The 27,162-nt window shown below is 37.5% G+C and overlaps 1 protein-coding gene across 3 annotated transcripts in view; it reads right to left on the bottom strand.

The window, feature by feature from the left end:
* The window catches only part of KHDRBS2 (KH RNA binding domain containing, signal transduction associated 2), a 372,356-nt gene that overhangs the window by 175,622 nt on the left and 169,572 nt on the right, over nt 1-27,162 (bottom strand). For all 3 annotated transcript variants that reach the window (XR_009744596.1, XR_009744595.1, XM_061460561.1), the window contains exon 4: nt 21,825-21,971. Coding sequence is in view for 1 of the 3 variants with exons in the window: in XM_061460561.1 (XP_061316545.1) it covers nt 21,825-21,971 (147 nt within the window). In the remaining 2 variants the exon portion in view is untranslated. The remainder of the gene's footprint in view (nt 1-21,824; nt 21,972-27,162) is intronic.

The following is a 27,162-nucleotide window of genomic DNA, read 5'->3' as shown; positions in this document are numbered from 1 at the left end:
AGAAAAGATAAAAAAGGCTCTTCTTTTTTGTGCGTCTGCTTACTTCCTGATTGTTTTGGTTATAATTTTTGCACAATAATGCCCCCTTGCTGTATGCTACATTTTTAATATTCTAGGATTGACAGACTGGCCTTTTCTGGGTTAGTGTGGGGCTTAATTCTTCTATATGCGGCTCCTCATGCTGCCTTGACTCAGGTTGGTCATGGTCAGACTGCCATAAAAGAAGATGCCAAAATTTTCATTCAAAAAGTGGAACAATTAAGAGTTGCTGAAGATAGCAGAACTCCCTTGGGCATCGAGGAGAGCTCATTTCCGCCAGCTGAGTACACCCATCCAAAGTGGTTGTGGGGCCTGAGAATATTTTGGAATCCTGTTTTTTATGAATGAGAAATGAATGACGTATGGGATAAAAATAGTCACTACGACAACCTCTGTATCGCTGAAAAGATCTGTCTATATGTATTTATCACATGCTGGCAGATTTAGGTCATACCTCTGACAAAACAGGGACAGTAATGAATTCCCCTGCCAGTCTGCAATCATCTGTTCAGAACTGAAGACCAAGTTTGCTTGATTGTAAGCCCATGTCGAGCAAGTCAGTGAGGGTAACTGTGCTCATACGAGGTTTCAGAACAGGTCTTCAGTTTTTTTGACAAGGAAGTGCAGGAAAGTTCAGGCAAATCAATTAAGATGTTAAGAAAAGGCACAGAAAATGTCTGGATGCAGAACTTTTTACCTTCAATTTAGAAGAAATCCATACAGGAACTTTGCACTACACCTGTAATTGATTCACCTCTACCTCCTTCCACAAATGTTCCTGTGTAGTCAAGATCTGAGATTCCTGGATGAAAATCATTACAACCTTATAATTAGTAGACTCAGCTACATAACGCTACAAAGGCAATACAATCTACTCACCAATAATCTAATCAAATGAATGAGATGTCTTAGGCTCTTAATTTCTTGAAGTGCTCCTCCCCCTCCCAACAACTTTTATTGTCTTGTTTTATTTATGTGATGTGAAGTACCAGGGTCCCACATTATTGGAAGGCTATTCTGCGTCATGTTTATTTGCAGGTCGCAGACCAATGGAGCATCTGAGAAGCCCTCTCTCAACAAACTAAATCATACCTTGAAGCAAACAGCATAATTACTAAGCACTGAATACAATCTGAATGTGTTCTGTGTAAGCCACCACACTTTCTCAGACACATTCTGTGCCTAATTCTGTGCCCAAATATACTTAAAAAGCTGCCCCTGTATCTCAGCTCATGTAAGTCCACAAAGATATTCTGAGATCAAGAAGCTATGGCAGCTTTTACCAGCCAAAGTACTAACCTCACCTCTGTATCACACCTGAATGAAATCTTCAGCCTAAACCAGAACACCTCTGTTGCCTTTGTTTATAAATTACACTTTCTTGGCAAGTCCCGATGAGTTACTTATGTGAGTGGCCCAACTGAGTTTTAAGTCTGTCGCTACTAGAAGAAAACCTAAACCGACACATTAATTTTCCGAGAACATTATCCGTAAAGCAAAATTTTGGAAAACTATTTCAGCAACAACATGAAAAGGTTCGTTTGCTAATGTAGGCTGCACTACTACACTTAATCAGGACACAGATAATTAGGAAATCTGGTTAACTGGGACTTTTCCTAGGGAGCTGAATTAAACCAAATGAGTTCTGACTGGCAAGGGACAATGGTTAATTGGGATGATAATTCCACTTAATTGGTATGCCTGCAGGCAGTTAAGTGGTCTGTGAGGTTCAGAGGTTAATCACAATGCTCCTTTCCTCAACAGACCTGTGCATATCCAAAATCAGTAAACCAAAATGGTTTTAGTGTCCCATGTACATGCTAAGCACAGCCAAAATGTCACACTCTTCCAGAGGTAAGCATATTAAGCCTTTTAAGGAATTTGGTAGTGCTAAATTTTTCCAAGTACATTTCATCTCAGAGTAAGGAAATCAATTACTAAGATTTTTCCCTAATGGTGGAATATTTTACTGCTGAAGTTTCTCTAAGCCACCAGATTCCAATATGCAGAAGAAGCATGAGACTTGGTTTCTTTTGCTTCCCATGGAGTTCTGCTGAACTAAATCCAGCCTTGCTAAAATGCAAAAACTGGAATGTTTATCTCAAAAACCTAAAAGTTTGCTTTTCCTTGATGAAGACAAGATATTGAGGTTCCTCTTGACACGAAACCAGTTTTCACAAAGCTTGTAGGCAACAGCTTTAAAGCCGGCACTCTTCCAATTTCTCTGAAAATTTTGAATTTCAAATTTTCTGACACAGCTGCATTAGCCTCATTTCTTTAAGGAAATAAGCAAAAGATACATTTCTTACTATTTTTCCTCACTATGTCATAAAAAATGCTTCATTTAAAATAAAAAAATAAATTAAAAATAAAGACTTGATGGTAAGATAGGCAAGCTTTTGTATAAACTCTATCTTTTCCTAGAGCATATTAAATAAGAACAGAAAGTCAGACAGAAAAATGGCATAGCAATCACCAAGTATCTGGAAATTAATACACTGCAATGTGTATTTAGCACACTAAAGAAAATACTGGAATTAAAGAGTAAATGTTCAATATTTAATTCATGTTAGACTCTAGTTAAAAACACAATAATTTTCTCTTATTTGATTCACTAATTACCTGATGTTGATACACAATTTTAAAATATTGACAACTGTAAACATCTCTGTACATGATGGAAGATACTGTTTTTTCCATATTTATTTATTTGGGATATTTGTATAATTTGCACAGTTCTGCACTGGCCAATCATTATCTAGAATATGATTCCTACATTCCTTTGGTAAGTGTAGTGGTACAATTTGAGCCTGTGCATTAGTATGCCACTTTCTGGCTCGGACAGTTCAAGACCTAAGTCTTTTAAAGAAGGACCCATATAAACTATTATGAAGGTGGGGGATGTATATGTGGAGAGGGGTTTACACTTCCTTTTCTATAAAGTACCTCCTTTCTTTGCAGTGACATTTTCAGGAAGGGAGGAAGTAGGAAATAGGCCTGTTCCCAAGACAAGTCACATTAACTTCATGAAAATGAAATGTCATTAACAGCCTCTCAGAAATCTCCTGAGGATATAATCTCGAAATCATGCTTTTTAACTGGGAAAGAGACCCTTCAGTTGTTCAGTAATTTATATTTATGGCCTTATAATGTATGAATTTAACTAGCAATTTTACAGAAGTAGAATATACCTAAACAAACCCTATTAAAATAATGAGACAAAGAAAGTGCTTTTTATTAACATCAACACTTGATGGCAATATCAGGCTCCATCTTTTCTAACTTAACCTTGAAAAAAAAAAAGAAAGTGCATCGCTGGTTTTAATTTAATTAGTAACTCTCCACTAAAATATCTCAATCCTGAAATATCTAAGGCCTTGCAGGGGATCTTGTCTCTATCTGCAGATTTGCTCTTTGTAATGTTGACTGCTTCTCTGAGCACGAGTACTGTTCAGAGCATGAAGAAATTACTGTAATAGATTCCAACTTCTGGGCTGTTTATCACTGCTATGACATCTGTCCACGGATATTATGTAGTCACCCTTCTCCCTTATTCATGTGCATAAACCTGGAAAACCTTTTGTGCTATACACAGCTCATGGTAAAGATACAAAAATGAAAGCAAGTCTTGTATTTCCCTGGGACATAACCCCAGGATCTCACACTGTTAACACTGTTACCAGAGGAATTTGTACTGAGTGGAACTCTACACTGATTTGATATTATCCTAGGTCAAAATATAATTTAGTTATTCTCCTTTCGTCCAGTTCCAATTATTTCCCACAAACTACATGTATCATCAGGTAGCTTTAGGCTGCATTATGCTACTTGGAATTGCACAGTTTTCTTACTATCTTCCCCAGGCTAAACAAAAGACATAAGTGTTCCAAAAATGCAGCGAGATCCTTGCATGAGAACCCTTTCAAATCCTTTCTTTAGCTTCAAAAAAATAGACACCTATGGAAGACCTGGGTAAGAATAAATGCGTATGAAAACGTAACAGTGAACTTCTGAAAAGACCTTAAACTGTCATTCCCAGGAGTCCCAACTGGAGCATACCTGAAAGACTGTCAGAGAATGCCACACTAACTTACCTACCTAAGCATTCCTGAATCATGCTAGTTAAATTGTTGCAGATCCATTCTGAACCAAGAATTTCTAGCAACTGTATCCTGCTATTTTCTCTTCCTTTCCTCCAGCAATTATGAGTGCTTCTTGCCTTGTCTTTCAACCAACTATTGCAGGGGAAGCTAATTCTAACACTCTCCTTTGACATCAAAAGCATTTCTTTTCCACCTTTGTTTTAAACTTTTATATCCATGATCTCCCCAGTCTGAAGCTGCCTGGAAGAGTCTCTCAAGCAATTCTGCAATGGTGAGTAATGGTAAGAGTTGCTTATTTGCCGATGTCCTGAACAGACAACAGTAAAGGCCAGCAGGCATTTCTTGCCAAAACCTACCTTCCAACCGGGATGCATAAAACTTCTGAGTTACTTCTCCTGCTGTATGGCCTTTAGTGTTCAGAATTGCAAACACATACCTTAGTCAACAAATATTTCATTTCCATTAACCTTTGTCAAAAGTTCCTGTTCCTTGAGTTTGACTTAGACCAAGCAATGATCTGGGAATGCTCTACGCCGTGCTCAAGAACTGAACGACATTTTGCAAATAAATACCCTGGAAAACTGACTACGTGATTGTCACCCCTCGCATCCTCCTGAACGACAAAGCCTCTGATGTGTAATGCTGTGCCATCCTGGAGGCAAGCAGATTTCATTAGCATTAGAGTTTTGAAAGTTCTTTTCTACTCTTTTGTTTGCTGATCTCAGTGTAAGACAGATGGTACCATAAACCCATTAGCTTGGATAGTAAGATATTTTGGCTTGGATCATCACAGTCATAGACCTCCAAATTATGAGAGCACGTCACTGTGAGAACAAAGCCACAGACTCTACTTCTCGTAAGGAGGACTTCATACAGATCTTGTATTTAAGTGTTGTCAGAAAAATGCATAAGCAGCCCTGGGAAGAAGGACTCTAAGCTAGGAAATCCTTTACAGTTAGGGCCAGTTATTTCTCAAGCAATATGTGTGAAAAGGTGATGTTGTCACACACCCCGTCTCGCAACATCTTTGCAGGTGTGACTTTTTAAATAGGCTTTTTAATAGCAATGAGCAAAAAACTCAAATGGGAAATTGGACCCTACTTCGTCAATCTCAATGAAATTAAAGCTATTAATATTACATCAAAAGTGTGAGCATGCTGTAATAATTTATCATAATTTCTCTTTGAAATGCAGAACATGGGAGGCTCAATATATTAATGGCAATGTGCAATTTTTATGTGGAGTTTACCAGTTGTTGCATATGTCCTCCTATGAAATGCTTTCATCACACTTAAAATGAATGCTATAAACAAGTATTGTTTTCTCATAGACTTTGGAATTATTTTTCATAACTAAAATAATTACAAAGATTTACACTATAAAACTACTTTTCCTGAAAATTGAAATAAAAGACACCTGATTTTTTCATAGATGCTGCAAACACAGACAGTATCCTACTGCTCTTCATCAATTTTTTAAAATTTTGATTTTTAATCAATTAATTTTCTTTAGTCCCCTTTGTTTTCCTTTTGCTTTCCCATGCTGTTATTTTTATTTTCACTGTTCTTCTATGCCTTATATGTGGTCCCATCTCCAGATGGGAGAGATCTGACAAACAACAGCTTCTTAAAGAAAAGCTCCCTGGTGGGATCTGACACACAGTATGCAATGGTACCCAAAACAAAGCTATCCCTTTTTTTTATACCCTGTCTAGCAGGGAAAAAAGAGACAGGAAGATGATTCTTTACTGCAAGGACAATGTTCACAAGAGAAGATTCAGGTCCTGGTGGAGTACTGGTGTGCACGTATTAAAGACCACTTCATCTCTGCAAGAAAACAAAACATTCCTTAAACTGCTCTTACTAATAGGAAGAAAAAACAGATAATGGGACCAACTTTGTCTTGGGGATATCTGCTAGATATTGTAACACGCAACTGAAACAAAACTATAAAGTTGCTAAAACAGGCTAGGCAGCAATTACTTGAAGAACAATCTGAGTTCAATGCAGAGCAAGTCAGCAGTAAAACTATCCTAACAGCATAGGCTCAACTTGAAATCAGCTGATGTGCAGGTAGACACTGATCTTGACATGTTTTCTGCAATTTTGTATCAGGAATACTATTTTTAAAATGTCTCCTTTTTGAAACTTGTTCTTGACAGACATACCTGTCTGAGAATGTGAGTATGCAGCCAGAAATATTACTGAAAGCAGGGAGTGGTTTAAGAGCATCATGCAGGCTGCCCACATAACCCAAATGCCACAGATATTAAAAAGGTAGAACTGGACAATATGCTATTTAGGTTAAATGCCTATTTCAGAGCAAAACCAACATAAAAATGACAGTAAAAAGGAAGGACAAGTATTTTTTTAAATGTGACTGTTTTTAAAGGTGACTGACTGATAGTGAAAGCAAAAGGTATCATCAGTGAAATGAGAGTGATCAGGTAACCAAAGCTTAGAGAAAGGTGATCAACTCCGTATCATCTGAGGCACTTTAAGTGAGATTTGATACCTTTCTGAAATGTACATTTAGCACAGGTTTTAGGAGAAATTCTACCACCTGTGTGGTCTGGGACTGGAAGGGAATAGCTGTACTTCACAGTTTCAGAATCCATGAATCTGTAAATTCTTCCTTGATTTCCTCTTCACAAGTTCTGGGGACACAGAACTGCCTGGATTATTCCCATCATGCTCAATACATGCATGAAGATGACTTTAAGTCCCTTAAGGAACAAAAGCTTTTCTGACCCCAACATGATACAGAGCAGATGCATTCTTTCCTACCTTTATAACTATTTTCCCCAGAAATACTGTGAGTCAGGAGAAATTTGCCACCCATAGAGAGAGGAACCAGTCAGTTTATGCCAACGGACAGGAACCTCTCAGGTGCAACACATAATGCTTTACCCCTGTACAAAGAAGGAAAACTGCCAGGTTTAATAACAAAAAGTGATTCTCCCTCCCCTTCCTGATTCTTGGTCTCTGATCAGACTGGTTAGGAAGATTTATTTTTCCATAAACTAAAGTCTTCAGCTGCTCATTCAAGTAGTTTTCCTTACCCGCCATGGGTGCCAAGCAGTAGGAGAGCACTTGTGCAGAGCAGCTGGATGACCTGAGAGTAGGACATGCAATTAAATCTGGTGGCCTCAGTATAAGGGTAGCTATATGAAATCTAACAGCCTAGCTTTACATAACAATAGACTACGCTGTATTATAGTAATATACTTTCTCATAAGTATAGTAACATATATCATTATACAGAACACAGTACATAAACTCTAATAATATATATCCTCAAACTCAGTGTAGATGCTCTATTCCCCCTGGCCATAAACTATTGTGCTCTCCTCTGCTTCATCCTTTATCACTGTACCAGGGGAAGTTTACATTAGATATTAGGAAAAATTTCTTCACTGAATAAATTGTCAAGCACTGGAACAGACTGCCCAGGGCAGTGGTTGAGTAAATACCTGGACGTATTTAAAAGATGTGAATATGTGGTGCCTGTGGATATGGGTTAGTCTTGGACTTGGCAGTGCCAGGTTAATGGTGGGATTCCTGAAGGTCTTTTCCAACCTAAATGATTCTATATAAAATCACTTCTAGCTTAGGAGTGACTAAAGCACTGAAATAGTACAAGTCAAGATTTAACTGATATACTGTATGAATAGCCTTTAACTATGCCCCTGTATACAGTAATTTACATAAAGCAGGGTAAGGTTTGGCAGAAAATTAAATATATTCAGATTTTGTTTGTATTCCACTTTAATAATAAGTATATTAATCAGCTGTTTAGTTTGAAATGTGACACAGAAGAAATCACTTTTTTAAAAGTGATACTGTAATTCATGATTGCACTACAAAACAAAATAGGCTTTTGCATTTCAGCAGAAAATATGATTTCTGACTGTGCAAAAACTGAGCTCTGAGCAAAGAGTGATTAAAAAAATTAAACCAGAGATCTCTCTAAACATACTGCAACATATTCACACTGCCTGGGAGACAGACGTAGATGGTAAAACCGCATTCTCATGCAGGTATGCAACAGCATATCAGGGACTCATACCATTTTATGACATGAATCATCTACTGTACCACACTGAAGATGTGGTACTGAAGCAGCCTGTCAGGATTCCCATCGCACAAATATTTTTCAGAGTTTTATATCACCTCTGTCTTTAACTGCACCTGCTTTCAGTAGGGTATGCAAGCCCCTATCCTGGCTGCCGTTCATTTTGCAGACTGACGTTAAATCTATTAAGTGCTATTCAAAGCAAGATACACAGAAAAGTGTAGACCAGCCAATACCCAAGGCAAATTCTCTGTTTCAGATGTGTTTATTGGCAGAAAAGAAATCTCAATCAAAATCAGAGCAAAATCTTTGTTTAAATTAGCATTGGTTCCTTTCAGAGATATTTAGCCCATCAGTTTAAGGATAACGACTGAGAAGCCATTATAGCTGTTTATTGCATAACTTAGCACGGTGTTACGTATGCAATTGACCTTTTTGATACTGAGGGGATTTTCTTAGCCTCTCAGATAATAGCACAGGTTTCCTGAACCTGCTGTAAAGGCACTTATTTTACACCTCTTGATTGCTTTTCCCTTTCTGTTTTAACTTGGAGGAACATGTGTGTTTAGTACCTAAGGAAATCCTACAGCCTAAAGACTTGTGACTAGACTAAAACAACTCAGAAATACTGTCTTTAGAACAAACATTATTTATTCACTTCCTCAAAAGTAAAAAAGATGTAAGGCAAATAATGAAAACAATGAACAGCTCTTAACTGCCATGCTAAAAGTATTTTTTTTTCCTTTTTTCTCTCCCAAGTTCTCAATGACCTTTTCAAGCCTTCATTGCTTGGAAAAAACCTCACCTTCTGCCTGTCTTTTCCTGCCAGTTTTCCCACTGACAATTCTCGGGCAGTATATGTCTATTTATTTAACCCTTATCCCAGGATCAACTACTGTTCAATACCTTACTTTTGAATTTTAACACAGTTTATAAAAGTGAAGAAACAGTCAAAAGGAAAATTCTGAACAATAAGAACTTCCCATTGCTTTCAGTTCCTTCTTGTACTGTTCTGTACTTGTACTGTTCTTGTACTCCACAGGCTAACTGTGGAGTAAGTATCCATTATAAACAGAAATTTAAGTAATAAAAAGAAATGTAAGTAGGCACCTTAATCAGAAATAACCACAAATACTGCCCAGCTTGTCACGGTCTGCTTCCAAAAATTTCTCACTTCCTCCAATCTGGACCTAAATCTCTGATTTTCAATGCCGTAACTGATTTGATACTCACTGGGTCATTCACAAGTTATGAAACCATGAAAATTATGCTGAAGTTGAATTAGAGTCCAACAGACACAAATCCTGTTCTAGCATGTCTAAAGAAGATAGTTCAACTTTTTACCCGTGTTTAGTTAGTAAGGAGAGTAAAAATAAACTGCATGCATCAGAGTTTTCAAACAGATGAGAGAAAAATGGCAAGCAAGTAGACAGTCACTGTACTCAAGAGATTTAAATATGAAATATGAGAGTTATACTTTTGTTGATGCCTGCATCCACTCTCAACCTTCCTTTCTCAACAAGATGCTGCCTCTATTCACCAGTGAGTGAATCATTCCCACCATTATTCCCAACGGACTTTAATATACAGTTCTGGGTACCAGAGTGCCTCACTCCTCTTTCTTTGTAACATCTCCAGTCAGCCCAGAACAAAATTGATCACTGGATTCTAGTGTCATCATATGACTCTTCAGGAAGATTATGCCTCATAGAGACTTTCTTTTTTAAAACTATCTTATATACCTATGTCGTGGTTTAAACCCAGTCAGGCAACTCGTTCACTCACTCCCCCCCTTCTTTCCCTCCCCCTGCTCCCGGAGGGATGGAGAGGAGAATCGAAAAGAATGCAACTCCCACGGGTTGAGATAAGAACAGTTTAGTAACTAAGGTATAACACAAATCACTGCTGCTACCACCAATAATAACAATGATAAAGGAAATAACAAGGGAAGAGAATACAACACCTCACCACCAGCTGACCGATAACTCGCCCCTCCCAGCCCAACCAAGCTCTGATCGATACCTCCTCCAACCCTGCAGTCCCAGCCCTTCTGCATAATCCCAGTTACATCCTCAGCATGACGTGCTGTGGTATGGAATACCTCTTTGGTCAGTTTGGTCAGGTGTCCTGTCTCTGCTTCCTCCTGGCTTCCCCTCCTCCCTGGCAGAGCATGAGGCTCACAAAGTCCTTGGCCAAACCAAAACATCTTTATCAGCTCTGTTCCAAGGCCGAAAGTCAAAACACAGCACTGTACCAGCTACCAAGAAGGAGAAAAATGACTGCTACTGCTGAACCCAGGACAACCTACAAGAGTTTCATTTTGGTTTAATCTAAGTCAGCATCAGCTTTCCTGTTTAGTTAATGGACTATGGGCAGCTCCAGAGTGTGATTCCTCTCTTATTAAAAACCTTCTCTAGCTTCACTCTTACTTTATTTTTGTCTCTCATCTTGATGTTTCCAAAGTGAAGTGTCTATACCTAGCAGGGAGGCAGCATATAGGATACAGCCTAATCCTCAGCATTTTTCGTGTGTTAGTGTAAGCGGGCTGATGGCTGGGGATGCACTTTGAGGCACCACTGTCACACAAGTCTCTTCACCTGCTTAATGGCTACAGATTTTGCTACAGGGCCTAAGTACTGCACCACCTGTGTCCCTTCTACAGATCTCACCCCAAGGGAACCTGTTGTGTTGTGAGAAGAATATGCTCAAATGAAATAAACCAACATAAAGACGCAATCTCCATCTTCAAAATCTGATGATACACCATACAGATTTGACAGACAAAGAATTTTCACATACCAGCTCCTTAAGAAAATTGCTGCAGATAGACCTATTTAGGGAAACTTTCTTACTAAAAAGTTTTGACCTGTCACTTACATCATACAGGAATATCAGGTGCCACTAAAGCAATTCATTTTATCAACAAACTTTCTCACTGAATACAAAATCAGATTTGTTAACATTTTTTTTTTTTAATTAAGACATAAAAAACATTAAAGCAGTGGTTAGATTCCTTTCTCAATTGCTTTGCAGGCTGCAGTCTTCCTCAACTATTCAGCGAAGGACTTGTGACAGGCTGGTCACAGCATAATCACCACGCAGTCATGCTGCTACTAAAAGATTTTCTTTCACTTGCCACTTTTCTTTTTCACTGCTTGCAACCCAATTAACTTCTGGCTAATTGGCCAACTCCAGCTGTAACTGACAGACATCCCATAGTCTAAAACAGTCAGTCCTTCCCAATTTCATAAAAATGCTCATCCAGAAGGATAAGGAAGATACTGGTAACGCCCTCACCAAAGAGCAAATGCCCACATAAGGTCCACAAAAAAGTCCCAAAAATGAATGAATTTGTGAATGTCTGTGATATATAATAGTTTCAGACAGGGAACACAACACCCACCTGATCCCCCAGACTCCAAACACAAGACATGAAGTCATTAGAAATCAGCTCTAACTGGCTCTGCTGTTCACACAACTGCTCCCAGACTATGACTTCTTATCCAGTTTCCTGACTTTTTTCTAAACAGCTGTTTTTTAAACTAACATTACGGTTGCCCCATTACAGTAATACACAAGTACACCATCCTGTATTTTTCCAGCTACACAACTGGTATTTATGGAAACATTCCGCTTTTTTCTGCATCATTAATGTCATTGATACAGTTACCATCTCCAGGGATTAAAGTCTGTATCTTTTTCAGGATTCCTTTTATTTCTAATGTTCCTTTAACTCATTTGTATTATCATCACACTGCTGGCCACATATTCCTTCAGAAATATTCAATTAAATACAGATTTTTTATTTTATAAATTTGATTGATATTAATCCATCTTCTGCATCTTTTCCTAATTTTTATACAGTGATTATTTCTAAATTCTTGTAATCCCTTTATCACTGAGGCTGAATGAAAAATATATTAATCTTATTGTTCTTCTGTAGAAAGCAGTTTTCATTGTCAATCACCAATCTTTTCTTTTCATGTCAATATTATTTTTCCTTTAAAAATCTCCCATGCCAATGAAGTTTTGTTGTATTATTCCTTGCCACTAGGATACTCTAAATCTTTCAAAACATAAGAAGAATAGACAATTATATATTCTTTACTTATGAAACCTTCTCATGTTTGCACACACTGAATGTATTTAGGCTCTTGTCATTGGTCTTATAGAAGTCTATTCTGTGGACCAATATGCCTTTATCCTTCATACAGATAATTTCTGAACAGGTTTATGCTATATGGCATGGCACAGCAAATGAGACATCCATTTTTAAACACCTCCATGGATGAAGTCAAAACTTTCATCAGCCACACTAGAAGCTGTTGAAGGGTAAGAAAGCACATTGTTGATTTGTAATTCTCTCTTTGATTATAGGAGAAAGAATATTAAGAATAGTTGGGCTGGTTTTATAATTTTGTGTTTACTGAGGGGAAGAGCTTACTGAGTGATTCCAGAAATCTGTTTTGTTCATCATATTTATAAATTATGTAAACAAAAACTTGAATTGTGAACTTCATTTAAATTTCATTTTAAGTTATTCAGGGCAATGAAATCTAAAAGTTTCTGCAGAAAATTGCTGACAGAACTCACAATTATTAGAATAAAACTGTCAGAAAAACAATGTGTTGATAAATGCAAAATAATACACATGAAAATACTTAAACTTAAGTATTGATAGACATAAAAATACTGAACGTAAATAGCTCTAAACTTCTTATTATCATTCAGGAAGATGTCCTGGATTTTTTACAAATGCCGTTTGGAAAACATCAAATCAGTGCAAGTGGGAAGTATGATAGTTCTAGAAAAAGCCTCACACTAAACCACAAAATAACAGAATGATCCATTTCACTAGTGTACTGCTTCTTGACTACTGAGATGCGGCTTCTCTGTGCTGTCCTGACCATCCCATCCAAACAGAAAAAAACAAACCAGGAGTAAGCTAAGGAAAACAAAGAAAGTTGTGGAAAGGATAGCCAAAAGTATGTCACATGGATAATCAGAGCTACCTCTGCTTCTGTACAAGAAAAGATGGGGGATCTAGAAAGAAACAAATCCAGAGCAATCTAACAGTGAGGACTGGTGTGCGATTAGCCATTCTTTCAACAATGCATGAAGATGAGGGCACTCATAAAGCATTAAGCAGCTGCTTTAAAACAAACAAGAGGAAGTTGACTTCTGGGTTTTTGGTTTTGTTTTTACACACAGTGCATAATTGAACTGTGAAACTCATTTCCACATGATGTTTTTCTGAGGCCAAATATTTAGCTAAGGTTCAAAGGAGCATTTGACAAGTGCAGGGAAGAGAAGAAAAATCTACCACAGGGTATAAGGCAAGATGGTCTAGACATAGCCTTGAAAAGATTCCATTTTTGACTACTGGAAGCTGGAAGAACACAACAGAGATTACTCTGTATTTGTGCTTTTCCTTTCATGCTTTCCTAAGCGAGCATAACTTTGGGTCCCCAGGATTGGTTTCAATGACCTTTGCTACATTAAAAAACCCACAAGACAAAGTTTAAGAATGCCACTAAAACCTTGTTTTTCCCTTTTTAAAAGGAAAAAAACAAAGAAACAGGAAACTAAAACCAACCACAAACCCCAGCACATCGCCTGGGTATTATTTGCAGACTGCCTTTCAATTTGAATTAAGGCAAGAAAAGAAGTATTTTTTCTGTTTGGTTTTTTTTTATTTTTTATTTTATTTTAGTCTACCTCCACAAAGGAATTAAACCTCAAAAATCGCGTTGTCATTTTGCTGAAATAAGTGAAACAGATATAAAGTAACCTGGCTAAACTGCAAACCAGTTCCTTGAAAGAGTGAAACCAAGTAACTCATCTCCTTCAGTCTTATAACACCAATAATGTCCTTTTCTCTCCTCACACTGATGGCTCAAAAAAAGACTATTGTATGTGATGGAAACACATAACAACATCCTGCACATCTTTTTCTTTTTTTTTTTTTTTTTCATAATTATGACCATGAAGTTGTAGCCTCTTCACTGGATCAAATACCCAGGCTTTACTGATGAGATGATTGGCCAAATCTGTATTCACACACACAGCTCTTAAATGAAATGTCAGATGTGTAGGAGGGTCTGGCGGTCCCTCTGAGATGAAGGGGTTTGTACTGTCTAATGTGCAACACCATAGCCAACTTCTTGCTACACGTGACAGACCTGCTATTAAGAATCCAGGAACAATACTATGTTTTAAATTTATCTGCATGAATTTTATTACCTACACACAAATAATTGCTTCTGATCTCCCACTGGTGAAAAACCTACACTGTAGCAAGAGGAAGCAGCAAGACAAGCCTATAGAATTGCTGATGAATACAGACTCACCAAGCAAGTTCCAAATATTTATTTAAACTGCAGCCATGTCTCTGTAGTTCACCCAGATTAACCCATCATTGTAAAATCCCTGATCAGGTTAATGTCTCTGGTTAAACTGAAAGGCAAAAGAAAGGTTGGCTCTGGCAGCCAAGATTATGCCTTTTAAATTGATTCCTTTGTGTGTCAGAGGGAGATCATCAAGGGATTGCTCTCAGACTAAATACGTCTCTGGCATATATAAAAAGGTCTTAATCTGCTCAGAGTAGGAGTATCAACCCTTAAAGCACATGTGAGGCTGTGAAGTAGCCGTACCACCCTGAAGCAGCCAGAGACCTAAGCTTAGTCAAAAGATACTTGTTTGTCAGGCACACCAACAGCTGACCCACACATCACAACACAAATGTAAAGAGATCTGAAGAATTACATGCTCTTTCTGTGGCTTTTTTACAGCTTCACAGCAGAAAAAAAACAATAATCTACACATAATTAAGTAAAATAAGTACACAAATTTCAGGCAGTTGAGAAATACTGGAGTTTAACTTTCTACTAAAAAAGCTGTTTTAGTGTACTTCTCCACCCCCAAACCTTCACTTTAAGGGATAGTTTTAGGGTGATTTTCATCCAGCTTAAAATGAGTGATTTAAACTACACAAGTGCTGCTGTTCAACTGGGCTACATCTACATCCAGAGCTTGTAAAAGTCAAGAACGACTGTCCACAAGATATGTTAACTCTCTTGAGAACACTTCTGTTTGAACATATTTATAATAATTCAATTTGAGAATCAATCTTTAGGAAAAAATGCTGTGAAGAGGTAAAATGCCGTGACATTCCAGGCCTTGACAGAACCTGTGATTTTTTTTCCTTGATTATCAAAACGTGTGAGTGAAATTGTCAGAGATGTTGCACAGTGGGAAAAAGAGAACCCAGCAAAACTGAAATATCTGCTCAAATATCTTCCTTACCCATTTTTAAATAATTACTGTAGTAATTGTTTGTTACTGCAAGTATCTTTGAAGAATCTCCAAGTATAAATCGTTTACTTTGCTGGGGATAAAAGATGTCTCTTTTAGAGATGGAGCTATACTGCTGCTTACCGTCATACTTACAGAAATACAAATATCTACAGGCCAGTCTCCTCTCAGTGGCCAAGAAGTTAATTGAGCAGATCCTCCTGGAATTATGCTAAGGCACATAGACAATAAGGGGTTTGTTGGTAACAGCCAACATGGCTTCACTGAAGGCCAAATCATGCCTTACAAATTTGGTGGCCTTCTATGATGGGGCTACGGTGTTGGTAGATAAGGGAAGAGCGACTGATGTTATCTACATGGACTTTTGCAAGGCATGTGACACTGTCCTGCTCAACATCCTTGTGTCCAAATTGAAGAGGCATGAATTTGACGGATAAGCAACTTGGTAGGTAAGGAATTGGCTGGATGGTCACACTCAAAGAGTTATGATCAATGGCTCAATGTCCAGCTGGAGACCAGTGGTGTCCCTCAGGGATCGGTGTTGGGACCAGTGCTATTGAACATCTTTGTTGGTGACATGGACAGTGGGATTGTGTGCGCCCTCAGCAAGTTTGCCGATGACACCAAGCTGTGTAGTTCGGTTGAGACCCTGGAGAGAAGGAATGCCATCCAGAGGGACCTTGACACGCTTGTGAGGTGGCCAGTGCCAGCTTCATGAAGTTTAACCATGCCAAGTGCAAGGTCCTACACCTGGGTTGAGGCAATCCCAGGCACAGCTACAGGTTGGGCAGAGAAGAGATTCAGAGCAGCCCTGCAGTGAAGGACCTGGGGGTGCTGGTCAATGAGAAAATGAACATGAGCCAGCTTCAGTGTGTGCTCGCAGTCCAGAAAGCCAACCGTATCCTGGGCTGCAGCAAAAGGAGTGTGACCAGCACGTTGAGGGAGGGGATAGTCCCCCTCTACTCTGCTCTTGCGAGACCCCACCTGCAGTACTGTGTCCAGCTCTGGGGCCCCCAACACAAGAAGGCCATGAACCTGTTGGAGTGAGTACAGAGGAATGCCATGAAGATGACCAGAAGGCTGAGGCAGCTCGCCTATGGAGAGAGGCTGTGAGAGAGTTGGGGTTGCTCAGCCTGGAGAAGAAAAGGCTCCAGGGAGACCTTAGCGCAGCCTTCCAGTACCTAAAGGGGCCTACAAGAAAGCTGGAGAGGGACTTTTTACAAGGGCATTGAGTGACAGGACAAAGGTTAATGCCTTCAAACTGAAACAGGAGATTTAGGTTAGATATTAGGAAGAAGTTCTTTACTATGAGGGTGGTGAGCCACTGGCACAGGTTGCCCAGAGAAGCTGTGGCTGCCCCGTCCTTGGAAGTATTCAAGGCCAGGTTGGACAAGACTTTGTGGAAGGTCTAGTGGAAAGTGTTCCTGCCTGTAGCAGCTGGGGTGGAATTAGATGATCTTTAAGTTCCCTTCCAACACAAGCTGTTCTATGATCCAACCCCAACTATTCTATGATTCTATGATTTTGCCTACCAACGTTCTTTGAAAGAGGACAAATAAGTCTGAAGCCCCTGCCAATAATATAGCTATTTATAAACAAAAGATTACAAAACCATAGAGTGTGAAATGGTATGTAAATAGAGATTTCATTACATAGCACAGAAGAAATTCAGACTGCTAACAAAAAATGTTCAAAATAAATACCATGTATCTAGATATGGTTGTTATAAACCAGCCAAAACTGTTTTGACAAAAAGTACTACTGTATACTGTATATACTACAATATAGTCAGTGCAACATGGCATAACAGATCGTTAGTAACTGTGTTTTGAACTAAATATAAATTACTATATATACAGTAAATGTATGTTTGAAGTAAAATAAATTTTTTTGAAACACTAGTTAGGGAAGGACCTTCAAGGCATTAAACTCAAAGATTGTTTAACTGTTCCAGCTGAAACAAACTGGTATCAAGGCTTGTTTTCAAGTCCCATCAAATCTAATCTTTCTCATACACATTTCCTGTATAAATGTGTATGAAGCATTTCCTGTATAAAATTAGTAAATTTTTATTTCACTGAAAGGCTCCTTGTCCTCAGTAATCATCCACCTTTAGTTAGGAAGAGTGAAGAAATGATGCTGGAAGCTAGATCAGTGAGAACACTTCAATGATTGGTAAGAAAATTATTTTAATCAATGGTACAGACCAAGGTGAGATACAATGATTAAAGTTAATGACTCAGTAAGAGATTCAGGCATCTAGAAGAAAGCCTGGAAGACATTGCAGCCTGCATTCACAACAACAGCAATGTAAAAACCTGCATTCACCTGCTGCCTCATCCCACTAGTTCCTAATAAAGCAGTCTGATAAACACCCTCAGAAAATACTGAGGTATGCAGGCAGATGATCATGAGCAATTGTCCATCAATTGGACTGCATTAAATGACTGTGAGTTTATTCCCAGCCTTTGAGTGGTGTTAATATGCCCCAATTTAAAGCAGATATAAGTGGCTACAAAAATATATGCAAATAAGTTGAAAGCAACTCTTGAAGTGGTAACTGGTTCAATTTCTGACCGCACGGTTGTAAACAATCTTTTTAAAGTGGTTGTGTCACCGCAGCTGCAACCTGCCCTCTACATAATAGCTGCCTGTTACAGAGCACTCATACATAAAATGAATGATCAGTATCTGCTTCCCTCCTCGTCCCAAGGGATGCTACACATGTAAAATAAAAATGCTTCACTTAAAGGGATAAAATGGTTATCAGCAAAACATTTTGCATGTATTAAGAAGCATAGAACACCAAAGATGGTAAAGCTCCTTACTGTGTGGAAATCATAGCTTATTCAGAAAATATGTTCGTATGTTTAGACGTAAATCAGACTGATGTAATCAATTCTTGTATGAATGATGTAGCATTTCATTGCTCATTAACGCTGAAGAAAGCTTTGCAGCATTTAATTGCTAGGAAACTTTTAAAATCAGCAGAGCTTGTAAACCTCTGAGCTCTTTCTCCTCCACATTGGCCTTTTAAACATCTCTCCTTCTAGTTGGCTGACCCTGTATCCCATTCTGAGACACTGAGACATAACAACAGCGTTAGGTTCCTCACCTTGTCCCTGTCAGTTTGTAGTCAGAACCGCTTGGCAGTCAGATACCTATGAACTTTACTGAATCTGTATTGACCACAGAGATGAATCTGCAAAACACGCATCCTCCTCCTAAGCATGCCTACTGTTTGCACATAGCTAATACTCAATAACTTGCTGAATTACATTAACATCAATTCCAAGTTTAATCTTTACCATAAAACCTCAACCTTGGAGAGCACATTTTTGGTTTTTATTTTTATTAGGTTCCCAAACCCCACAATTGAGCAGGCAGTTATGTTTCAAAACTCCAAGGTACTAGTCCTATTTACTTAATCATGGGTCTTTTGATCTGTCATATTTTAATTGTATTAAAATTTTCACATTAAGAGTAACATAAAAATAAAATTGGGGGTTCAATTATTCACAGATATGCCTCTTAGAGGCATACTAATGCACCACCTGAGGCCAAGCTGCCTGCAGCTTTGAAACATGTTAACATGTGGAACAGTCAATGTAAATAGCGGTGCTTAGTTTCTATGTCTGACTTGGAGGTGAAATCTTCACTGGTAAAAATTTTGATACTATTTTTGGGCAATGTTGCAGGTGAAAACTAAGTAAATGCATTGAAATAAAAAGTAATTGTTCATTAAATCTTTCCTTCAGTTAATAAACACTCAATTATTTCCCCTCCAGCCTATTCTACATTTTTCTCTTCTATTATTAAGTTTTCTAGGCATTTATTTTCAAATTCAGTTTCATTAAAACTTATGGATAAAGTATAAAGTCAGTCTTCCATCTTACTGATACAATCAGTGTTATTTCTAAGGGCAATATGTCACTTAAACTTCATAAAATTCATAAGCAATGTCAAAATTTATTTGAATGGTTTATTGCATCCTCGATTTGTTATAAATAAAACTGCTAGATTCTACTGCTTTCATGCCTGTCATTCAAGCAGTATTCACTGCTGCAATAAATTAGGTCTTAAAAACAACAAAACATCATAGAACAAATTCAAGAGATGCTATAAATAGGGAACAAAAAGGAAATTATCTAGTGCGAGCTTTTTGAGTGCAAATCCCTTGACACATGTTGCAACCAGCCAGAGAATTGTAAATTGTTGTAAATCTGAAATGAAGCAGAGGGGATAAAACTAACAAGCAAGTCATAAACTAAAACTGTTACTTGTTTGTAGAGATTATTGCTGCTGTCAACCTAGTTCAAAATCTTGCAACAAAGAAGCTGGTTTTATATTTCTTCCAGTGCAGCTATTGTACTTGTTCTGGAACATACATATAATACTTATCAATATATTATGTGTCACACAAAATATATGCTTTCACAGATACTGAATGTTTACAACAGCATCATGCCACAAATTTTAACACCACCCTCATCACACACTACTCTCTCTCCCTTATTCACCCAGAACAGATTTTCTCAGTACTGGACAGAGTACATAATGGTGTTAAAAAATAGTGTTCTATGCCGGGGGGCATATCACCACTGCATCAGCTGTAATGCAGGACCTGTCTTTCAAAATGAAGAGGACATAACAAAGATAACTCTAAACAGGAGCCTCTTACACAAGCAAATTAAAGTTTGGCAAGGTCACAAACAACTGGAAATAGGGTTATCAAAAGGACAGAGACTGAGAATCTTTGTAATTAGCCCTGTTACCATTTTTAGCCATGACACTTCAGACTTCTCACAAATATATTACTTAACTATAAATTTTCTTTCAGTGTTACAGCTTGGCAGATTTTCACCATTAACCTGCAGCCAAAATGGGATTCCATGTTATGTTGCCAGCATTACAACACTGACCTAATTTGTTCCTCATACTGTATGTGCAAAACAGAGTCAGAAATCACGAAAAAAAAAAAGTTTTTGTGTCTTATGGTTATTTACCAGAATTGAACCAGTATTTTATTACAAGTATCCTAAAACTGGAATACAATAAGGGGATAAAAAGGGAAAATCAGAAAGGTAGATTCAACTTGTTTAAAATATAACTCGTTTATTACAGCCTCTCACTTGGTGCCAATGAATTTCGTTATTTAAAACAAATATCCAGCTGTTTTTTAACAATTTTAAGTTACTTTTTTTTTATTCTTAAAAAAAAATGCTTAACTGCTCTAAAAAATGTGAACATTTAAAATATAACAGTACTTAAATACTGTACTCGTAATTTATTCTCTTTTTCCCCAGCTGAGAAACCGCCACCAAATAAAACATTTAAGTTCTGCCATGAAAATGTGTGTATGCCTCACCTCTCTTACCTTGGCGTTTACTGAATCCTTCCATTATTATTGAGATATATGAGCATTATTGCATTTCTTTTTTTACCACAAATAGAAACAAGCTTCCATTATATTTTTTTGAAGGGATTCAAGTTCTGAACCTTTTTCAAGTGCTAAATAGGATAGACCTCAGACAGTAACTCATGCAATTCTAGTAGTACATAAAATAACTTTTACTTAGTATTTAGTATGCATATGCTTCAATTCTAGGATAAATACTAAATATGACAATGCCATGGAATACTGTATAAATGTGGAGAAAATAAATTCCAGTGAGTTTGATGGTAAATCAACAAGACAAAAGGTAAGTATTTATTTAGTATAAAACAAAGCGAAAAGGCTCCCAGCTTTAGAATATGTTTCTGCTCTCTCCTAGCTGATGAAGGGTTGCTAAACTGTTGTCTGAGTCAGGACAACCTGTCTGAACAGAATCACCTGAAGAACGTTTTACTCATGTCGTTTGCTCCACAAATTTTAATTAACTTCATTAGCAAGATATTTAGATAAATCATTAGATATACAAAAATGTTTTTTACAGACTTAAATGTTCAAAAATCTCAAAAGTGTACTCACATCCTAATGACTAAGTCTGCGACCAGAAAAAACAAGCAACTAAACCACTCTTCCCTTCCAAAACCAAGAAAGGAAAGAAAAAAGTGAAAAAGAAGACAAATTGAAATAATAAACTATCCAGAAAATATATCAGTGGACCAACTGCTCAACTGTGACAATTAATGGCCTGTTTGGCATCTCCCTGAGATGAAAGAATGAAAGATGAATGTTCAACAGAATGTTGTTTTTTGGTTTTCCCCTTGAGCTAAAGGTGCTTAAAGAAGGTACAAGTTCAATGCAGCAAAACCATAACCAGTCACAGAAGGATGCTGTAAGTCACTTACAGGAACGAGGAATTTTTTTATTTCTTCCAAGGCATGACTCATACGAGAATACGCCTCTCCAGGTGGAGCAAACACTTCAATTAATACGTGAAGCTCATCACTCAAGTGCGCGTATTTGGCTTCTCCACTTTTCCTTAGTTCTTCCTCCTACAAAAAAAGTGTGTGGGTTTTTTTTTAGAACTGGGAATCTACTGATTTTGTATTGATTTAGCATTTACAGAGAACATGACGAAAGGACATAATATAGCAGACTTCTAAACCCTTTGAGAAATAAAAGTCTAGTACAAGCCACTTAAGAGATTTAAAAATCAATTTTGAGTGTTTGAATGATAAAATCAGCATAATTACCATCTATAACAGATTTTAATCAGCATAGTAAAAACATGCTAAATACTCCAGAAGCAAGAGCTGAAATATTAAACCAGTAACGGAAAACCTACACAAATCTGTCTGAATCTTAGCTGTTCACAATGAAAAACAAAGGCCCATTTAGCATTTTGGAGCACTTTAAAAATGCTATTGTTTATTAAAGCATATAAGCTACTTAATGACTATCTGAAGGCTGCACATTTTAGTAACACTAAAATAAAGTATGCCTTAGTAGTACTATTTGAGATATAAGGTTTGAGTTGTTCCAGTTCTGATATATGGTACCTATACAATCTAGTGTACACTGATTAAGATGGCAATTCACCTCATGTTGATATATCTTGGCAATCTCTGAGTCCCAGTTTTCCAGCTATAAAATAAGCCTAAAAATCCTACTTTATGTTAATGTTTTAAAACATCAATCCACTTTTTTATACAAGGCTTTGAGATAGCGAATGTAAATTGTAAAACATATCCATAGTAGTTACCTCTACATAAAAACCAAACATATAAAATAGTGATCATGTGAGTAGCATTGGCTGTGACAACATAATGAAAAAATGTTGCCATTACTACAGAAGATAGCAATAAGTGATGCCGAAGAAATAATGAATTAAAAACTTCAGAATTAATTTTGAAGAAAATATGTATATATATTTGCATTTTATAGAGAGAAAACATAATCACAGAATCACAGAATGATTTGGGTTGGAACGGACCTTAAAAATTATCTAGTTCCAAGTCCCCTGCCATGGGCAGGGACACCTTCCACTAGACCCAATTGCTCCAAGCCGTGTCCAACCTGGCCTTGAACACTTCCAGGGCAGCCACAACTTCTCTGGGCAACCTGTGCCAGTGCCTCACCACCTTCACAGTGTGGTATTTCTTCCTAATATTTCATCTAAATCTACCCTCTAATCACAGAAAAAGTAACGTAATTTTCTTAAAATTGGCTAAGAAGTTATAGCTTTCTGTATATACTAAAATACTTTATGAACTTTTGGATTATTTATATCTAAGACATAAAAATTGTAACAATAGATTAATAATTCTTATTTACTTATTTATTTATCCATTAACTTCACTTGTCTTTGCCTTGCCTCATTTACACCATTGCTTGAAACCAAAAGTATCTACACAATGCTATGCTTCAAACAATACACATACAGTTCTTTCTATTTACAATAGAAGATCCAGCCCCAAGGACTTACTGATTTTTCACAAAACACACAATGGTTTAATGCTTTAGCTCCAGAACCCTAGATCTTGCTCCATGATAAGTCAACATTTTGCAGATGATGATAAAATCATAACTCAATACATGTGACCCATGATTTTATTTTTGAAAGTTGAAAATTGAGATAATTGTTTTCAACTAAAAAGTAAATATTAAGATCAGCAGGACACAAGGTAGAATATCTTTATCTTTACACTTAAAGTATCTTCATCATTTTATCTTTTCACTTGAAATCTCACCAAAATGTCCACAGAACCAGAACATGAAATAATACTCTCTCATGAGATGTTAAAATGCTTTTCAGTTTTCTGGAAAAAAAACCCAAACATATGATTGTACCTCTGGAATAATTTGACATGAAGTATTTCAACAGAATTAAGTTTTAATAGTTGTAAAGTGATATCCTAGTAATTGCTCAAAGTTTTCTGCATAACACTTTTTAAAAAGTCTCTTTTTAAAAAAGATTTTTTTTCAAAGATTTTTAAAAGATTTTTTTTTAAAAGGTTTTTCAACACCAGAAAGCCCCCAAAGTCAGTGCTGCAAAGCTGACATCCACTTAAATTTAGGATGACAGGACTACCCCTTCCCCTGTACTTCAGTGGGTTTTGCCTCCTGCTAGTTGTAGCCTAGTTGCACAGAGCTCCCACAAGAAGTCAGAGAGCCTTCCTGGAGCCCAGCTTCAGTTTAGTTAGGTGGAACAGGAGTCGGTTCATTTCCCATGATCTTTGCTCAGTGTAAGTAACGGCCAAGTCCTTGGGAATGATCAGGAGGCTCTCCCGTAAACCATGCTTCTGATTGAAACTTAAACAGTTATGAATAAACACCCCAGGTAGTACTGGTAAGGACCAAGACGGATTGAGACTTTCTGGCATCTGCTACACGAAGGCAAAATGAGTGACATTATCATAAATCTATCTTATACAGTGCTATTTATAAGGTTACGGAAGTGCTGTTGGCCTTGCAAGACTGCACCCTTAAGGGTCTCTAATGCACCCGTCCAATCACCTATGGACATCGGTTATTTTTCATATAATTATGCCTTAAACACCTGTTAGGTCCAGCTATTCCCCATGGTGCTGTCTGTAACTTTTGTCAGATTCTCACACCTTTTTACATTCTACCATTTCCCACATCATGTGAAGTTTTCCATAGCCTGTTCAGCTTGCACAGCTTTGTCCCAGGTTTAGCTAACAGCCTAGTCATTTGCCTCCAGCTCTATCATGGGGATTGTAACTGCTTAAGCCTACTCATGTAGACATGAATGGAATCACTGTGAAAGACACTCTGCATTGAAAGCCTGATGCATTCACTGTAGAGAACGACCTTAAAAACAATCAAATGCAGTTTATGTCTCAGGCACTGGATCTTAAGGAAAAAAAACCACAATCAAACATGAAAACCAACAACGCTAAACAAACAAACAAAAAACAAACAAAAAAAACACAACAAATCTAGGACCTGATCAGCTCTGATTTATAAAATGAATGGAATAGATTCCCTGGGCTTCTGGATCAGTGATGGCAATCTCTCAGTACTGACCCTCAGGTTAATATGTTCTTGTTTACTGAATGGTGGTGTTTAACTGCACTGCAGGATAAGTACAGCAGAATAAAACACACCACCCTCCAAAGACAACTACCCCCTCGTCCTGATCCTTTTCCACTCCCTTCTGCATGCCAATTCCCCTCATCTCTAAGACTGACAGTACCATATTCCACACCCAAACCAATCTCCCCTCACCCTATATGCTTCAGGATTCCTTCACCCTCATCTGCTGCCTTAAAATGTCTGTCACACAGTGCTGAAATCTACCTGCTCTTAACCTGATGCATGGCTCCATAAACCGCTCCCTCATAAAAGATAACAGGTGTTTTGAAACATCTGATGTGTTTTATAATTTCCAGGTGACCAAAGCAGGGAAAATGAATTATAAAACTCTATAGGAGAAATTTGAAGAGTACTGGCCTCTGCAAAATTGAAGCATGTGAGTGGTAAGGCTACAAAAGCCAACAAAAAGGATGAATTATCTCTGGATGAGAAAGCAACCTCACCATTTTAAAAGGATGTGTGTTGACAGAGAACTGATTTCTAGCTGGAACCCTGGCCAAAATGCTTCAATAAAACTACAGGAAGAAACTTGAAAGAACAAATGGAGTTTGCATAGCAAACAAAATTACACAACCCAGATCAATGAATAAAAAGTATCCTCATAACACTTAAATAACAGAATATCCAAGAATAATAGAAGCCTGCAGCAGGAATTATGTAGATCTCAGAGATAAATTTTGTCAATAAAATACACAGAACTTCCTATAATGTAACAAATACAGTTCTGAAAAGAAACAATAGGTACTCAAAGAACAAAATGAGAGCTGCAGTGGATTTCTTACCTTGCAAGAATTTGCAAATGAAAGCGCAGCACAGAGATTAGACAAGGATGATAACCACAGCGCTGTTGCTACAGAGGCATTATTCATAAGATCAATGGACAATTCTACAGAAGAAAACTAATGAGCATAAAGTTTTGCCGATGTAAATCTATTAATGTTTAATATGGACATAAATGCAAAAAAAAGGTGTTGTCTGCAACAATGACTGCAGTAAAACTAACAAGTGAACTATATAGTAACAAGTAAATCAGAATAGGTATTTCAGGTCCTAGGTCCCCTCAGTGGAGAAACAGAGAACAAACCAAACCAGAAACAAACAAAAGAAAAAAAAGAAAACAAAAAATGGAAATAATTTGAGAATGGATGCGGTAGAATGGGACAGCTCTCAGCAGGGTACAGAGCGAAGCTAAAAGAGTTTAGCCATCCCCCAACTCTTGTTTCTAAACCAGTTATTCTCATTCGAGGAAGAAGAATCAAGAAGGTGGAGATGGTGAGTACATGAGGAGTGCTCACACAGCAGAGCTAAGAGAGTGGGTGTACAACACCTGCTGTCAGCCACAGAGACCCCATAAAGAAATACAGCCATGCAGACAGAACACTGCTTACAACAGAGGAAATTTGTCGAGATACAGGTGATAGAAGTTATTTTTCTATACTTGATGCATCATGAAAATTCTTATAGTTGCTTTGGCAAAATAGAGCAGAGATTTGTGTACATTCAGCACTGCCTTGGGCAAACAGGCCCTTCAGTTCAAGGGTGCTTTATTTCCTGATGCTTTTCATAATGAAATACATGAACACCTTTATGGCAAAGAGGCACTAAGCTGTACCTAGATCATATTTTTGTTTAGATAGGTGAGAAAGAAAACAAAGACAAATCAGTAGAAGAATGTGATAACGGAACTATTGAATCACTTTTGTAAAGAGCCCAAACACCTGGGGTGAATGTTAGATGAATAAAAAATATAAAATCTGTGAAAGAAAATAAATGTTTAGGAAAAAGGTTAACACAATAAAGTGGTATGAGCCAAATCTGAGGCTACAACCAGTGACCACTGTGACCAACATCTAGTGATATATGTATAAATTACCTGCCAGAAAACTGACAGAGCAGAGAGAGAGTTCACAAACCTACAAATATTCCTACACTTGTACAAATCTAAGCAAAAGCTAAAACAGCATAGGTAAGAATCACCCAGTGTCCTAGGTTCAGCACTAGCAGTGCTTAAACCATGACACCCAGTCATTAGACAACTGATTCGTGAACTAAACAAGCCAAAAATTAATATAGGCAATGAGTTGCAAGTTTGTAGATATAATCCAGGAAATAAAATTAAGTCAA

The sequence above is a fragment of the Pezoporus flaviventris genome, unplaced genomic scaffold (assembly GCF_033815535.1).
Source record: "Pezoporus flaviventris isolate CSIRO_AGI_PZ_B2104156 unplaced genomic scaffold, CSIRO_AGI_Pfla_v1 ptg000031l, whole genome shotgun sequence".
NCBI lineage: Eukaryota > Metazoa > Chordata > Aves > Psittaciformes > Psittacidae > Pezoporus > Pezoporus flaviventris.
Note: the sequence above shows the minus strand (reverse complement) of the source record. Positions and strands in the feature narration are given on the sequence as shown.